General features: G+C 33.7%; 2 protein-coding genes across 6 annotated transcripts in view; one reads left to right on the top strand and one right to left on the bottom strand.

Moving 5' to 3' along the window:
* The window catches only part of Znf326 (zinc finger protein 326), a 34956-nt gene extending 24053 nt beyond the window's left edge, over positions 1-10903 (top strand). For all 5 annotated transcript variants that reach the window (XM_047563448.1, XM_047563458.1, XM_047563482.1 and 2 more), the window contains 5 exons: positions 472-619; positions 2082-2181; positions 3716-3846; positions 5421-5516; positions 10031-10903. In XM_047563448.1, the coding sequence (XP_047419404.1) occupies positions 472-619; positions 2082-2181; positions 3716-3846; positions 5421-5516; positions 10031-10378 (823 nt within the window). In that variant the 3' untranslated portion in view covers positions 10379-10903. The remainder of the gene's footprint in view (positions 1-471; positions 620-2081; positions 2182-3715; positions 3847-5420; positions 5517-10030) is intronic.
* Positions 8766-9170, bottom strand: LOC124992567 (60S ribosomal protein L36-like). The gene has a single exon (XM_047563497.1). It carries the CDS (start codon positions 9128-9130, stop codon positions 8813-8815), a length of 318 nt encoding a protein of 105 aa, XP_047419453.1. The 5' UTR covers positions 9131-9170; the 3' UTR covers positions 8766-8812.
* Positions 10904-17777: the final 6874 nt, after the last annotated feature.

The raw sequence follows: 17777 nt of genomic DNA, 5'->3' as shown, positions 1-17777 counted from the left end.
GGAAAAAAAAATAACATATAATAAAGTAAAACACTTAATGGGGAAATTTATTCTGGGATGGCTCTTTGGCTTACAAATATATGTGTTTGTCTAGTCCAGGCCTGTTGTTTGCCCTGAAGTGTCATTAGTGAGTAGAACTTGATCACCTAAGAGCTCCATGGGAATGAGTCTAGTTTGCTACCTGGCTTTGTTGATGATACAAATGTAAAATAAGTTGTAGAGCTTTGTAATTTGATAGTCCTCTGCTTGCTTTGGCCTTTAAATTGTATAAACTCCAAGGTGGGCTGAAATGAAAAGTGGAATAATAATTTTTGTCCAACTAGGTAATGAAATACTATATTTTTCTGACTTAAGTTAAATTCAAGCAAGTTACAAAATGGAAGACATTATTTATGCTGGTAAAATTAGTTTCAATGGTTTATTCTCTGAGAAAATAAGGTACTATTAAAAAAAACCTTTTTTTCCTCATAGAATGGCATTTACATGCTCATTTTGTAAATTTCGAACATTTGAAGAGAAAGATATTGAATTGCATCTGGAAAGTTCTTCACATCAAGAAACATTAGATCATATTCAGAAACAAACCAAATTTGACAAAGTAGTTATGGAGTTCTTGCATGTAAGTAGCTGTTTTTGAGGTGAGAAGCACTTTATTGGATCTGAATTATCTTATTTCTTTTTTTATAGTTTCCCATTTGTTTCAAAAAATTTAATAATTAACTTTATTGAAAGAAAGCTAATAAAATTAACCCAGTATTAGATGTGAATTCTTCTGTAGTAGAGTTTGGATTTGGTATTTGGAAAACCATTTTACATTTCTCACAGGAGTTCCTGGCAGAGGTGTCAGGAAAATAATTCCTTTAACAACTATTTGTTCATGTCAATTCAGCTGTCATCCCACTTAGTCTACTGTGTATCTGGGGTTATGTGGTTGGCACTTTAATTCATTATTTTGGTTGAATCTCATAGCAACTCATTTTTATCATACTTGAAAGATCATGCTCAGAGCAGCTAAGTGATCCTGTCAGAGGCAAAGAACCTGGTTGTTTTAGTCAGCTTTTTTCACTGCTGTGACCCCAAATCCTGACAGGTACAATTAGAGGAGGAAAAGTTTATTTTGGGGCTCCCAGTTTCAAAGGTCTCAGTCCATAGTCAGCTGGCACCATCCTTGGGGCTAGAGGTGAGGCAGAACATCATGGCATGAGTGTGGTGGAGGAAAGTTACTTAGGGCATCACACCAGGAAGTAGAGAGAGAACAAAATATATACCCCAAAGGCACACCCCCAGGGTCCCACCTCCTTTAGCCACACGCTACCTTCTACAGTTACCACCCAGTTAATCCCTATTGGGGATCAGGACTCTCATAACCCAATCATTTCACCTCTAAACTTTTCTTGCATTGTCTCACACATGAGCTTTTGGGGGACACCTTTCATCCAAACCATAACACTGATGCTGTTTGGTATCCTTTGTATTATCAATATGTGGTCATGGATTTGTTTTTCTTGAATTTCTATGAAAGAGGCTGTCAGGCACTGAAAACCACAGATACTACTCTTAATGTACTAACCATTATTGGAACTAGAACATACTGACAGATAAACAGATGGTACATTTAAGAATAAATGGCAAGAGTACAGAAGTACACCAGGGGCTTGGAGAAAAGAAAGGTAATTGGGACCAGGAATGCAAAAAGAAACTTGAGCTGAACTGCTAATTGTACAGAAAACAGATTTAGACAAGTTGGAAATATAGTGATCATTCAGACTTTGCAGAATTGTGTCCCTTAATTAAAATTTCTTTCCTTAATGGGTAAATGCAATATTAGTATGCATTTACCTAAGAAGCCCTCTTGACTAGTTTAACTCTCTGATCTTTTTCTGTGTGTGTAAAGTACAATTTGAAAAGTCAGTACTTTTTTGTAGTTTTCTAGTATTTTATGATTGCCTCTTCACCTAAATTATAAACTACTTGAGAATAGATATTAGTTCTTATAGAGCAGGTGTTGTCTTCCATAGGATGAGCATGGTGCTGAGGATATACTAAGTGCTCACTGAAAACTGAATTCCATTATTTTCTAGGAATGCATGGTGAATAAATTCAAGAAAACATCTATTCGTAAGCAACAGACAAATAATCAAACAGAGGTCATCAAAATAATTGAAAAAGATGTTATGGAAGGTAAGTAGGCAAATTGTTTTAGGAAATTTACAAGTATATTTAATGTAACTTTGTAGCATAAATGATAGCCCCTCTCCAGAGTGATATTTCCTTGCCTCTGGGTGGGTTATCAGAAATGAACTCCTTTGACTTCCTGTTCCCGTGCTTACAAATTTATCACTACTTACAGTTGCTTCCTTTAGTTTAGAGGAAAATTCATCTTTTCCTTTAATTCCTTCTGAACTCTGTCTTATTCATCCAATTGCCTACTGACATCTCCTCAACAGTCAGACAAAATCAGTGTATCCAAAAATTTTATCATTTCTTTCTACATATGCCCCCTGCAAAGAAAACAAAACAACAAAACTCATTGAGTCTTGGAGCAAGACTTTCAGGGTTTGAATCCTGGTTCAGTATATAACAAGTAAATTTTACTTATCTTGAAAAATAGCCCCACCATCTACCAAAATCAGAATTATGGAGTTAATTTAAGACTTTTTCCTTTCTGTATTTGTAGCACTGTTTCTTATGGGTTCTAAAATATTTACCAAGTCTGTTCCTTTACCTCTCCTTTATATTTTGCCTTTATTCAAATCCTTACCTGTTCTCTTGACAGTTGTAGTATTTTCCTAACTAGTTTTCTTCCAGTCTTTCTTATTTCTAATTCTACTATATAATCTCATTACTTCAGAAAATTGCAGTGGCTCACCATTCTCTACACATTAAAGTTGAAATTCCTAGATACCGCATACAAAGATCTTTTAAACCTAGGCCCTCTTTGTTTTTCCTATTCTTATCTTTTGTCCCTTCATTATTCTCTCTGTCCCAGTTGTACTGAATTGCTTGCAGTTCTTAGAAAGTGCTATTTTCTGCATGGTTAGCAGAGAACCCACCACTTAGATCCTGCTTATGATTTTGTTTATGACTTATGTTTTCTTTTCCATTTATTTGTAATCCCTGACCAAATCAGATTTGATGCTGGAACCAAAAAGGAAAATAGTATTTACATGTTATTACTGAAAGTACTGATTAAGAATTATATTTAAAATTTTAGTAAAAATAATTAAAAATGCATCTTGAGCATATACACACAGAATATCCCTTGCATATATTTACCCCTTTCCCTGAAATAAATCCTGATCATTTTCAAGATCTAAAAAAGTTTTTTTTCCTTAAGAATCAAATTTTGACATCTTTCTCCCTTTTCCTATCCATCCACATTTGTAATCATGGCAGTTCTTATTTTATTATAAAATCAACCTTTTTTTGGGGGGGGGGGAGTTAGACAGACTTATAGGCCTCAGAGCATGAGTGTATATAACATGATTAGGAAATACAGTGTAATTACATGTAAAAATTTTAACCAGTTATCTACATATTTAAAAAATCCTTGTAGATTTATGAGATGTGTTAAAAATCTCAACATAAACCTATCTATTCTGATCCTTCTTGTGGAAAAGGGGGTATAAATGATTATGAAAACTAAGCAATAAAATCTTGATTTGTCAGAAAAAAAGAACATATCATTTCTTTAATGATAGGATTTGTTTTGTAGGTGTTACCGCAGATGATCACATGATGAAAGTAGAGACTGTTCATTGCAGTGCTTGCAGTGTATATATTCCTGCTTTACATAGTTCAGTTCAGCAGCACTTAAAATCTCCCGATCATATCAAAGGGAAACAGGTAAGTTTTGATCTATCTTAAAATTCTTGAATCTCTTAATCCTTTATTATCTTTTGGCCATTGTTTCATAGCTACCTACTTGCATAAAATCCCATTAATCTCAAATGTGAATAACTGAAAGTATACTTATAGAAGCAGTGTTGTATAATGGTTATGACTGTGGGCTCTGGAGCAAGACTTTCAGGGTTTGAATCCTGGTTCAGTGTATAACAAGTAAATTAATCTTTCTAAGTTTCCTTAGAAATATATATTCCTTAGAAATATAAGGAACTTGAAGGGATAATGATTTTTCTCTGATAAAATTGCTTAAAGATCAGATAAATTAAAACATCTAAGGTAATTAAAATGGTGTCCGGTTACAGTAAGCATTGAGAAAATCATAACTGTTGTTGATCCATTGTGGTTTTTTTTTTTTTTTTTAAGTTGATGCAAATTGATTTTGTGGGTGTATGCATGTGATTCAGAACAAAAACAAGATTCAAGATTATAACCGATAACACAAGTAAATTTAAAAATTAAGATTATCTATTGTTACTTTTTTTAAGGAGAATATTCTGGAAAATTTACTGTTTTCTTTTTGATTAGCATATTTCTGCTCCATATTTGCTGTTTTTTTGGTTAGATTTACTTCAAACAACATAAATGTTAATTTAGGAAATTTGTTCACTTGAAAGTTAGATTTAAAGATTTACATATTCAAGCTCTTAAGTTTTAAATAGAAGATACCTGTCTCTTAAATTCATATTTTGTATTGACATGAACTTCATTTAACTCAGACTTCTATATGCAGTTTGAGCACATAATAATCTTTTCTTAATCTTTGCTCTTTTTTTCCTCTTGATAATTTCTTTGACATTTTTTGGCAACTAAACATTTCATATTATTGCCTTTCCTTCTCTGTATAATACATTATTGTGATAACTGTAGCCTAGAGGAAGACTAATTAATTATTCTTGCAGTATGAAAAAATACTCTTTCATAGTAAGTAAGGAGTGGGGATGGGAGGAAAGGAGGAGTGGAGGAAGTTCAATGGACTGGACAAGGAGGAGTTGGGGGAAGGGAGGGAGGATGGGAATGGGAAAGAGTAGAATGAGTTGGACATAACTTTCCTATGTTCATATATGAATCAGTGTAACTCCATCATGTACTACCACAATAATGGGAAATTATACTCCATAAATGTATGGTATGTTAAAATACATTCTATTATCATGTATAACTAAAAAGAACCAGTAAAGAATTTAAAAAAATTCTTTCCTTTTTGATAACATGAAAATTAGTATTTGGGAACTGAGAGATGGTTTAGAGAGGAAAGAAAGCAATTGTCTAGTATATCTAGATTTATAGTGTTTAGGGACTGTGTTTTTATTGAAACTGATTGACTTAAGATTCTTCATTGTTTTAATCGATAGGGTGATTTAGATTATGATCACAGTAGCTAGCTCTACAGCTTAATTTGCCATAAGAGAAATCATTTACATCTAAGGATTTGAGCATAAAATGTTGTTTTAGTTATACAAGCACTTTTCATGGCATGACTTTCTAACCCTCAAAATGTATTCTGTTTTTCATAGGCTTATAAGGAACAAATAAAAAGAGAGAGTGTCTTGACTGCCACAAGTATTTTAAATAATCCAATAGTGAAGGCACGGTATGAACGTTTTGTTAAGGTAAGATTTGGGGGCAAAAGCTTCTTAGGAAATACTGTAGTATCACAGTAATTAAAAGTGACACAGCAGCAACTTTTTGTGATATTTAAATACAGTACAAATTGGGTGTCCCTGGCCCGCTTCACTACTCATGGTTTTTTTCATATATTACTGCTTGACTCCTTTACATAAAATTTCTTTGAATACTTATTGTACCAACAAGGATTTACATATATTGTTTTTAGGAAATTAATAAGCGTAAATTTTAGAGATTAGTTTTTGAGTATTTACAAAATTTTTAAAATCATTCTGAACTAATGAGAGCTGTTACATTGAAGATTTACAAAAGTCTGTTACTTGCATTTAGTAAATCTTTATAGATTAAAAAAGTTTATTTTGGCTTTTGTGGTGATTCATAGCTACTTTTGAAAAAGCTTGACATATTAATGGCTATTAACCCTCATCAAGTGACTTTCAAGCTGAATAATCTCATTTCTTTTGGCTTACTCCTTAAGGACCATTTTCTGATTCATTAATTGTGCTTGTCTCTATTCATTACATTCCTGACACTCTTAAATAAAGAAAAGGCAGCTGTGACTTGAAATCTTAATTTTTTGGTAGGTATGGCATCAAAAAGATAGAAGCTTAAAAATATAATAACTCACATAGGAAAAATTAATTTTTTTTATCCTTGCTTTATAACTTTCAAGAAGTTAGGGGGCTGGGGAGATAGCTCAGTCACTAGAGTGCTTGCCTTGTAAGCACAAGGCCCTGGGTTCGATCCCCAGCACCCCAAAAAACAAACAAACAAACAAAAAAAGAAGTTAGTGATTTCTGTTGTTGTAGGAAAGTAATTTCTAATGAAGGAAGAATATAAACTAGGAATTTCTATGTAGAGTTTTCAGGCTGCCTACTTGAGTCACTTCATGGAATGGGAGACATAACTGGTGGGAAGTGTTTTGCTTTTGTGTGTATTGTGGAGAAAACACCTGAACTGAAGAGATCTCTAGAACTTCAAATATGATCTCTAGACCAGCATTCTTGGCATCACCTGGGAGCTCAATAGAAATATAGAATTTTAGATCATATTCATGCCTACCGAGTAAGAATCTTCATTTACAAGACCCCCATTTTAGTCATATCATGTTAAAATTCAAGCATCATTAGAGTCACATTCTTAGTGATTTGCCTTTGTTTAGCATTCTTATCTGCTCTGTTCCTTGTCATTCTTGAGAACATCCTCTGCTCATAATCAGCTTTTGTCATGGCTTAAACCTCTTTCATCTTCAGTTGCTCTCGGCCTGACAAAAATACCCTTTTAAATCTTTGACCCCATCAAGATAATCAGTTCATCAGTTTATTTTCCAGTTATATCATTGTGTTCTACCTTCACTTCCTTCCCTGGACATTCATAGTCAACCATTTCAAGTCATTTCAACAAGTAACAGTGTCTACAATTCCTTATTTGTTCTTCAACCATTTACCAGTTGCTGCATTAAGCCACCTCTAGTTAGCTTATTAAAATGATATCATGGAGCTTGCTACAGTGGTATGCATCTGTAGTTCCAGCTATTCAGGAAGTCGAGACAGGAGGATCACTTGAGCCCAGGTGTTCAAGGCCAGCCTGGGCAATATAACAAGAGTCTGCCTAAAAAAAAAAAAAGAAAAGAAAAAAAAAAACCCAAAAAAAAACCATGGAATTGTGCCAATCCTGTTTGCCAGTTTTTCACTCAGTAATTTTACTTATTAATTATCAATATTGTATCTTCTATAGTGACCTTTCCAAACCATTTCCAGTCTTCACATGTTCCATATTTCATCTTTATTTCCCTCACTTCCATGTTCTTTTCTCTCTGTCAGGGACATAGAGAATATTAGAAATGAGTTTATGCATTAGATTTATGTACCTTTTCCTCATCTTCCTTGTTAAAATATTCTTTTTTGACCTTCATTCTGTCTTCTTATTTATTATTATCTCTTTCCTTACTTGAATCCGATTTTCATCCTTGCTCATTACTGTTTATTTTCTGTTTTTCCAAGTAGACATCCTTATGAGTTCCCCAAACTAAAAATGACTTTACTTTTCCTGGACTTTGGCCCTCCTCATATTAGTGTTAGTGCCTCTTCTCATCTCACTGTACTTGAGAATATTTTATTTTGTGTTGTGCTCTTTACTTCCTATCATTCACTCTTTCACTGAGTAGTTCTTAGTAGGAAGAGTGAAATCAGAATCACTTATGAGGCTATGAACAAGTAAAAAGTTGCCAAGGCCTTTTTTTCAGATCTTCTGAATTAGGGTTTCCTCAGACTTTTCAGATTAACATTTTATGAAATGCTTCTCAAATATACAGGTTACCTTCCACCCTGGAAATTTTTGATTCAGGAGGTCTGAGGTCTAATACTGATTCAGGAGATAGTGTTTTTAGTAAGAGTTCTAGTACTTGTCTCAATTAAAATCTAAGTGTGGATCAAGACCTTTGGTTTTTGTGAATTTCACAAGGAATTGTGAAGATTGATTCTTTAAAACTTTGCTCTTCAAACTCCTGTGTGTGTGTGTGTGGGTGTGTGTGTGTGTGCTCGCTTGTGCGTGTGCATGTGTGTGTGTTTGGTGCTAGAGGTTGAACATGGGGCCTTGTGCGTGTTAGGCAAGTGCTCATTTCTAGCTGTCTACCACTGAGCCACATTGAGCCACATTTTCAACCCTATGTACTTTTGAAACTGCTTCTCCTAAGATTATCAGTGACCCAATTATTGGATCTAGTGGCCTTTAAAAAATTAACATGCTATGGTTTATTTTAAACGTGGAAAAGCAAATATTTGGGAACCCTCATTGAACTTTAATAATGATTGAACTTCTGAATGTTTTTCGTTCCTTTTTCACTTTTATCTGTGTTCATTTTTTGGCATTGCTGATCTATCACAATTTTTCTTGAAACTCTTTTGGCAGATAATATTTTACTATCCTGAGTTCTTCTGTACTGAATGGTCCCTCTCTTCTGACCTCTACCCCCACATATAGCATTTTCATACCCTCCCTCTCTTTTGAGTTGCCAGTTTACAACTGCTTGCACCCAATTCTCCTCTCCCCACAATTTACATATTCTTTTACGTTTCCCTTTTCTGGATTATTAGTGTAGCCCCTTCATTAATATTCTTTTTTCATTTTTCTTCTCTTTTTTTGACACTTGGGATTAAACACAAGGCCTCCTAAGCACATGTTCTACTACTGAGCTTTACTCAAAACCCCAGTATTTCTTCTCTTACTACGTCTTTTTTTTTTTTTTTTTTTCTGGGACGGTTTATTGAGGGGACGGGGCTCAGTCCTTCTTGGCAGCTGCCTTCCTCATGGCGGCCAGAACGTTGCTCAGCTCCTCTCGCTTCCTCTTGGCACGGATGTGTGTCCCAACCCTCTTCTTGATGAACTTGACAGCCCGTTTGTCCTTGGAGACCTTGAGCAGTTCCATGGCGCGCCGCTCGTAGGGGGCGAAGCCGCACACCTCCCGGATCATGTCCCGCACGAACTTGGTGTGCTTGGTGAGGTGCCCGCGGCGGCGGCTGTGCCTCGGCTTGCTCACGTTCTTGGTCACCTTGTGGCCCTTGTTGAGGCCCACGGCCATGGGGTAGCGCAGAGCCATGGCTGCGGATCGGCAATGGCTGCTGGGGCGGAAGGGCCGGCGCCACACGGAATGTAACCACTGAATGTACGTCTTGTACATTCCTATCTGGGGATTAGTCCTAATACTCTCCTGTTTAATAACTTTTACTGCCTCTCCATTTCTTACCTATATTTAATATATAGTCTTCTAATATAGTCCAGTTTATATGAAGTTTGACCCACGTATATAAATTATTAAAATAAAATTGTACCTATGAATGTTTACCAAATTAAAGACTTTTTTATTTTTAATGACCTGTGTTTCTTTTTTCCTTATATTTTTTTCCTAGTTATAGATGGACATAATACTTTGTTTTATTTATTTGTTTTTATGTGGTGCTGAGGATCCAACCCAGTGCCTCATAGATGGTAGGCAAGTGCTCTGTTACTGAGCCACAACCCCAGCCCTCCTTTTTGTTTTTGTTCATTTATTTGAATAAATTTTTCATTGGTACATTACACAATAGTGGGTGTCTTTTTTTTAAAGTGGAAAGAAAATATGGTATCTATTAAGTAAAACAAGGTACCTGATTTTCATTTGAGTTTTGAAAAGATCCTACAACAATAGTAGGTGAATAGTTATTTAGTATGCAATAATATGTATCCTGTTTCTACCAAAACTTGCATATTTACCTTTGTCTTTCATGCATGATTTTAGAAATTCAGTTAAGAAGAAAATATGACTTTTAATTACTTTAGTTTGTGGAGTATAAAGGAATGATTTAAACATGAAGTTCTGAAATAGGTTCAAACAAATATTTAATGAATTTGTCATAAGTAAGAAACTACAGATATTGTTTTTCATGATAATAGCAAATAAAAATTTCACTGATAGAAAAAAAAATGTGCTGATATTAAAGGCCATTGCTCATATTTTTAGGGTGAGAATCCTTTTGAAATTCAAGATCATTCTCAGGATCAGCAAATAGAAGGAGATGAAGAGGATGAAGAAAAGATTGATGAACCCATTGAAGAAGAGGAAGATGAAGAGGAAGAAGAAGAAGCAGAGGAAGTGGGGGAAGCAGAGGAAGTGGAAGAAGTAGAGGATGTGGGAGAAGGTGGAGGAATAGAGGGAGAGGGGGATGTAGAGGGAGGGGAGGAAATAGGGGCAGTGGGGGAAGATGGGGCAGTAGGGGAAGTTGAGGGAGCCACAGAAGTTGAAGAAGTGGAGGAAGAGGCAAAGGAAGAACCTGTCGACTTCCCTGTTGAACAACCTGAAGAAAATTAAATATAAGGTGTTAGATTGAAAAGGAGCTTTAAATTTTTGTCCTAATGTGGAAAAGGGTAAGAATTTTAATAGCTTAAAATATGAATTAACATCCATGTTGCATGCATTCCACACATTAAAATTTGTTTTATATAATTTCTACACGTTTGGCATTTGTTTAATAAAATCAAAGTAAGACTAATTTAGTTTTTATAGCTATTAAGCTTAGATCTGATAAAATTGTTTGTATAATTTTTAAGCTTAATTTTTATTACTTTATTGGTGTTAAGGATAATAGATGTGTATTATTAGTATATCTATTCTAATCATTTGAACTTAAAAGCTGCTCTTGGGAGTGAATTTTCAAGTGTGCGTTAATTTTTTGAATACTTACCCTAGAAGAGATAAATTGGGCAAGTATTTTGTGCTCTGTGTATTTTTTTACTGCATTGGACATTGACTAGTATTTTGCGTTAAGATAGCTTAAAAGCTTTTTGTGTACATGTTTCCCTTTATAGTAATAAAATGTTTTTTTACAAAAACTTTCTCTCTGGATTAGCAATTTAAATGAATCAGTTTATCAGTTAAATTAGTATCTAAAATTAGTATTTGCCTTAATGTATCAGTTCAGCCTGCAAGGATTTCAAGATGATTGAGAAGACTTGAATTAAAGAAAAATATTTCTCAATCATATTTTTAAAAAGTGTGACTAAAGTATATTTTTAAACACATTACAAAGAGAGGTCAGTCTGTAACTGACATTGTTTATACTTGTTTTAGTTTGTTGCTTTTGTCTCTGCCTGTGTCAGATCTTGAAATCTTCCTGAAAATACATTTGAATGCAAGTAAGTTTGCCAGTTTTAGTTCTTTTGTCATGTCTGTTTTTGCCTGAAGAACCAAGAAGCAATCTTCTTTAAAAACAAAACAAAAAACCAACTTTCTCTTTCATGTATTTCTCTTTTTAACTTATGTTTTATATACCTACATATTCCATAAGAGAACATGAAACTAATAGATGATCTACTCTTAAGTCATTTATTTTCAAATGACAGTGTATGTATGTCACTGAAAATCAGTGCTCTTAAAAATCTTCTGAATCTTTTGTGAACATGAATTCAAAGAGAAGCATCTTTAAATCTTTATTCTGGGTTCTTTTGAGGAGCTATCAAAAAATTAGCTTTTCAAAATTTTGACGCAGTTGTATAAATGTACCATGTATTAGATAATAAGACATTGAGTAGATGAATGTATGGGCATTTGTAGAATTTCACAGATAATTACTATTTTTGTATAAAACAAGGCTTTTAAAACTAGATTTTTTGGACCATTGTGATTTTTTAAAAATGGTGAACTACTTTTGCTTACCTTTAAATTGGGGAAAATCCAATACTAGATATTAGATATTAGATATTTGGAGCCAAACAAGAGAAAGTTATTTGAAGACCCAGAAAATTTGGTCTTCAAATTATCTAGGCGTTTGTGTTTACTTAGTGGAAAACCTGTTTTGCTCAGGAGTTCATATTTTAAGGGTAATAGACTTTGATCAACCTCCTGTTTCTTCTTTACTTAAAAATAATTGTGGAAAGGCTAAGGAAAAAGAATAATAGATTCCTTTGGGTTATTAATATTTAGTTCTTTTGATACTAAGTTGGGGTTTTTAAATGTAATGTCCCTGGTAATCTGATTAAGATATGAAACTTTTAGAAAGTACTGTATAATAAGAATTCAGTGTAACAACTTTCAGGTTAATGTTTTAGAGTGAGAGAGAGGAGAGAACATTTAAGTAGTAATTTTTGTGGAAGGCTTAAGGCTTTATACAGAGCAGCTTATTTGCAAAGTATAAATAAAATATATCTTGTTATGCTTAATTTATAAATTCAAATTTATGTATTTTTCCAGTGGATAAATTGTATATTTGTAGTTTATAGACAGACTAATTTTTGTGATCCTTAGTGTTTATAGCTTCACTGCTTTTATAAAAAGGATTTGTATAAGAATTTTAACAATTTTTCAACTTCCATTTTCCAAGTATTGCTTGTTTTCTTTATTAAAAAGCAAGATATGTAGTTCTGATAACCAAAGAAATTAATTTACAGCCCATACAGTTCTATAAATTATGTCTCTAGGGATCATACTATAGTCTTTCTTTTTTATTGTTTCCTATTTCCAGTCTATTAGGTAATCTTGTCTGTTCTACTTCCAGAATTTGCCTGCTCTTTTACCTCTGCTGCTGTTAACCCAGTTGAAATCATCATCATCTTTGTTGGATAACCAAAATAGCTTATAACTAATCTTGTTTCCACTCTTAACTCTGCTAGACTTAGTTTTCCACACAGTTTAATAGTATAATCTTTTAAAGATATAATTCATATAGTGTTAGTCTCTTCTTTTTGGATCTGTGCAATCCAAACTCATGGTGATTAGTCCCGGCCTAGATTTCCAACTTCAATATTATGCTGTTCTTCACACTATAATGGCATTCTGTTACTTTTTGATGAAGCTCTTCTCTACAGAGACCTTTTACATTTTTTGTTTCCTGTACCTGTCAGCTCTCTGTGACTGACTCTTCCTCCTTAACATCACCTTAAATGTTCGAAAGGGGCAGTAGTTCTTAAAATTTTTGCAAAAGTAAGGATTTGGAGTGCCACCCCAGATTGACTGTAAGAGTATATTCTTTGGAAGTGATGTATTTTTAACCAAGTATTCCAGGTGATTCTGAAGGTAGTGGCGAGTGAGAACATTAAGGCCCCCAAGTAAATTTCTGGTACCTGTGACTCTCATATTAAAGCAGGAGCTTTTGCCCTTTTGTAAATAGGCATAGGTTTGGGGATTCTTCATAATAGTATATAAAAGCATTGGAATGATCTGTAACAGACTTGCAAAAGTCAGAACCCCCCCTGCCCCCTGTTAAATTTAATTCCTCATGTTATAAAGTCAGTAATAGGACTAGTAGTTTTTCCATGTAACAAGATCTTTCTTGTATACATGATAGAAAAAAGAACTAAACAAAGGCAAATATTAGTATATGTTAAAACACTTGAGATTCTGTTCTGATAGAAGAAGTAGATATTGTCAGGTTATCTTAGATATTATTTAACACTTGATTTGTTTATCAAATTGTTCTTATTTGGAATATAAGTAAACTTCATTATTGTGGTAAAGTATACATAACTTAAAATTGACCTTTTTAAATGCTTTAGGCTATACATCTGAGTGGCATTAATCATAAGCAGACTTATTTTTATTATAGTTTGACATCTGTTAATGGACAGAAAAAGAAATAGTTATGCTAGCAGAAATGTTGCAGGCCCTATGGTAGTTACAGTTCATATTATAAATTAACAGTTTGACTTTATTTGATACTTAAAGCCCCTGCTCTGAGAACTGGATCCCTGCTGGATATGCAAACAAAATGATGGATCCTGAAAAGCTAGAGAGTAGATTATTGGCAGTGGAAAATTAGTAGGCCCCACCACCATTTGAGGCCTCCTGGGAAACAACCATATCATCCTCTTCCCAACTTTCCTAACTTTTGTTTAAAAAACTCTTTAAAAATGCCTTATTAGGGATGGGGATAGGATGATGTTGATTTCAACAGGATTACCTTTTTGATGACAGGGAGGTATGAAACAGCATACATGGAAACACAAGCAGCTTAGTTATTAGATGAGTGTGAAGTATGATTAGAATAATTCAGGATCAAAGTGGCATACTAGATTCAAATTAATCTAAAATTCTATTAATTACAGAATGAAACTTTGGATTGTATAGAGGGAAATGAGGTGGGGGGCAGGAGAAGGAAAGAGAGTGGAATGAGACAGATATCATTACCCTATGTACATGTATGATTACACGAATGGTGTGTATCTACATCGTGTACAACCTTAGATTTGAAAAGTTGTACCCCGTTTGTGTGCAATCAATCAAAATGCAGTCGGTAAAACTGAAAATAAAAAAAGAATAAAATGAAATAAAATGAAATAAAAGATTACAGAATAATAAAAAATGATAAAAATTACAATGATAACAAGTTACAGTAATAAATTTATAACCATGCTAGAAAACAAGGGTGTTATGAGATGTTTTTAGAATTTATTAAACAAGGAATCAGATCTAGGTGAAACCAAGAGGACCAAGAATAGAGTTACATATAGATGATAATTCAAGAATTATCCAGTTTTAGAGGCAGCTGTGAGGGAATGGTTATATTTGGTAACCAGATTTTTAAAGGACTGGTTAATTAATCTAGGTACTAACTCAGAGCTGCTGGTCTACAGAATTCTTCCAAGGTACAACACTTCTTGCTGTTTACCAAATAAAGTGGGACACAGAGCATATATGGGCGGAGAGAGAGAGAGAGTGAGTGTGTGTTTGCATGTGTGTGTGTATCAGAGTGGGACACAGCTTATATGGGGGAAAGAGAGTGAGAGAGGTGTGTGTGTGTATGTAGTTTATGGATACTAGAGGGCTTTGATTCCTCATATTTCCACAAACAAAAAAACCTGACTGGCTATTTCCCAGTTTTTCTGCTGATTATTCTTCCTTACAAAACTAAAATGCTAGATTCCTTACAATAAAAACCTGCTGTGAAATTTTTTCACTCAAGTTGGGAAAAATTAGGTAATAATGAAAAAAATTTAGTGGTTAGAAAACTACCATCTGCAGGCCTTCAAATACCTGAATTTGTATAGATTTTTATATTTTGAAAGGGCTATATAAAACCAAAACAAAGAATTTGTGAAAGATACCATATATGGATCTCAAAGCCTAACCTTTACAGAAGAGATTTACTGACCTATAAAGTCTCAATGTAGAGACATACACCCAAGAAACAACACTTAGGAAATTTCGAGCAACATGAAAGATAGGTGCCATATGTAAGTAGAAAGAATACATGGGGAAACAATGAAAGGAAAAAATAAGTATAATTAGTATTATATGAAACAATTAGTACTAATTATAATTTTGAACTGAAGGAATCTTGCAAGAAAAGATCAAATAAATGGAAATTATGAGAAAAGATGGAAGATCCTGGAGGACACTATCCACTTAAACTTCCTGAAATGAGGAACATATATGGAGAGAATATAGCATTGAAGATCTTGACTATATCACAGTGTCAGGCACGTGTTAAGTGTTCAGTTAGCATTTTTGAACAAATGGATGTGAGTATGTTTATATAGATGTTTCAGATGGTGAAAAAAAATGGGAAAAAAGTTTTGATGAAAGACTCAAGAAAAAGGCTGAAATATTGAGCAAAAATAATGAAAATGGAGTCATCCAGGATAAGTTCTGACAAAATTTTTAATTCCAGTATAAAGAGAAAAATCTCAAAATGTCTAAAGAGAAACAATTTTCCTATAAGGAAAAGAATTATATCGTTCAGACTTCTTTGTGTTGGAGTATTAGATGATACTATTATATTTTTAAAGTTACGAGGGATTTTTTTTTTTTTTTTTTGAGGAAAAATTAGTTTAAACTTAGAATTCAACTTAAGGTCAAACTACAATCTGAGAATGAGGACACAAGGACATTTTAGCAGTTATAGAATGTAAAAATTCAGAAATAACTGTCAAAAATTATCCACTAAATAGCATCAAATTATATAAAGAAGGGCTGGGATTGAGGCTCCGCGGTAAAGTGCTCACCTAGCATGTGTGAGGCACTGAGTTCAATCCTCAGCACCTCATATAAATAAATAAAAAGTATTGTGTCTACCTACAACTAAAAAATATATAAAGAAAATTTTGGATACATAAGGAGATACTGATTTGCCATCATAGCTAAGTATTTGAACAAAGTTCTCAAAGCTGTCAGTTCAAAATTGAAACAAAATTTTGAATCTTACAGTTCATAAATTTTAATAGTGATAGACTGTATATTTCTTTTCAAACACCACAAAAAATGACCATGAAAGCAGGCCACAAAAAGAATTTTTGTTAGGTAAAATCAGGCCCCATCCTGTCATCACAGTGCAACAAAACAATTGAAAAGTGGGTAGCAATTAGTGATAAACAAATCCAGTCAGTTGTAAAACTCCTTGTGATGCTCACATTTAACAGGAAATAAAAACTTCGGAATTTATTTTAAAAAATCGAAGTTATTCTAGATTATACAAGATCTTGAAATAATTCAGTTTGGTCTCAGAAACTATCATGGCCCTTATTCCAGAAAAATGTCCATTAAAGTAACTATACCCCAGTCTTTTAGGAACAGATGGAATCATTGGAAAACATTACCAATTAAAAAGTTGTGTCATGGCAAAGTAAGGTTTGCCCAAAGAATGCAACATAACGTGACTCAGTCCATTGGAAAATATAGTACTGTGTGGGGGTAGAAAGGATAGTAGAGACAGATGTTATTACTTTGTGTACATGTATGACTGTATGACCTATGTGATCTTACAATATGTACAATCATTTTTGTATGATCTATCAAAGCGTATAAATGCATTCTACTGTCATGTACAACTAATGAGAACAAATAAAAAATTAATAGAAAATAGTGGTAGAGAAAAAAAAAGATTGGAAAATCATGATTATTTTGATGGATGATGAAAAAACACTTCCTAACGTTTAACACTTATATTTCGATTTAAAATTTTTCAAGTTCACATCAGGATCAAAAGATCACTTAACCCTAAGAAACACTGGGAAGAGATGCCACAGTCACTGTTTCAGGCAGTGTAACTGTGGAGACAGAACATCCAAGGGAATCAGTTGAAATCTATTAGAATAATAATAAAAGATAGTTTTGTGTGATAGTTCAACAAATGAAAGTGTAGCTTTCTATAGACTAACACTGACCAGTTGGAAGTGTAATTTAAAATACCTCATTTCCTGGTGCTGGGAAAACTGGAAATCCATATGCAAGAGAATGAAACTAAACCCCTATCTCTCACCGTGCACAAAAATCAACTCACAATGAATCAAGGACCTTGAAATCAGACCAGAAACCCTGCATCTTATAGAAGAAAAAGGTCCAAATCTTCAACTTGTTGGCTTAGGTTCAGACTTCCTTAACAGGACTCCCATAGCACAAGAAATAAAAGCAAGAATCAATAACTGGGATAGATTCAAACTAAATAACTTTCTCTCAGCAAAGGAAACTATCAGCAATGCGAAGAGAGAGCCTACAGAGTGGGAGAATATCTTTGCCACTCATGCTTCAGATAGAGCGCTAATTTCCAGAATATATAAAGAACTCAAAAAACTACACGAAGAATACAAATAACCCAATCAACAAATGGGCTAAGGATATGAACAGACGCTTCACAGAAGAAGATATACAAGCAATCAACAAACATATGAAAAAATGTTCACCATCATTAGTAATAAGAGAAATGCAAATCAAAACTACACTAAGATTCCATCTCACCCCAATTAGAATGGCGATTATCAAGAATACAAGCAACAATAGG

The sequence above is a fragment of the Sciurus carolinensis genome, chromosome 1, assembly GCF_902686445.1.
Source record: "Sciurus carolinensis chromosome 1, mSciCar1.2, whole genome shotgun sequence".
In the NCBI taxonomy this organism is placed as follows: domain Eukaryota; kingdom Metazoa; phylum Chordata; class Mammalia; order Rodentia; family Sciuridae; genus Sciurus; species Sciurus carolinensis.
The sequence above is the reverse complement of the archived record's forward strand: the minus strand, read 5'-3'. Positions and strand labels throughout refer to the sequence as shown.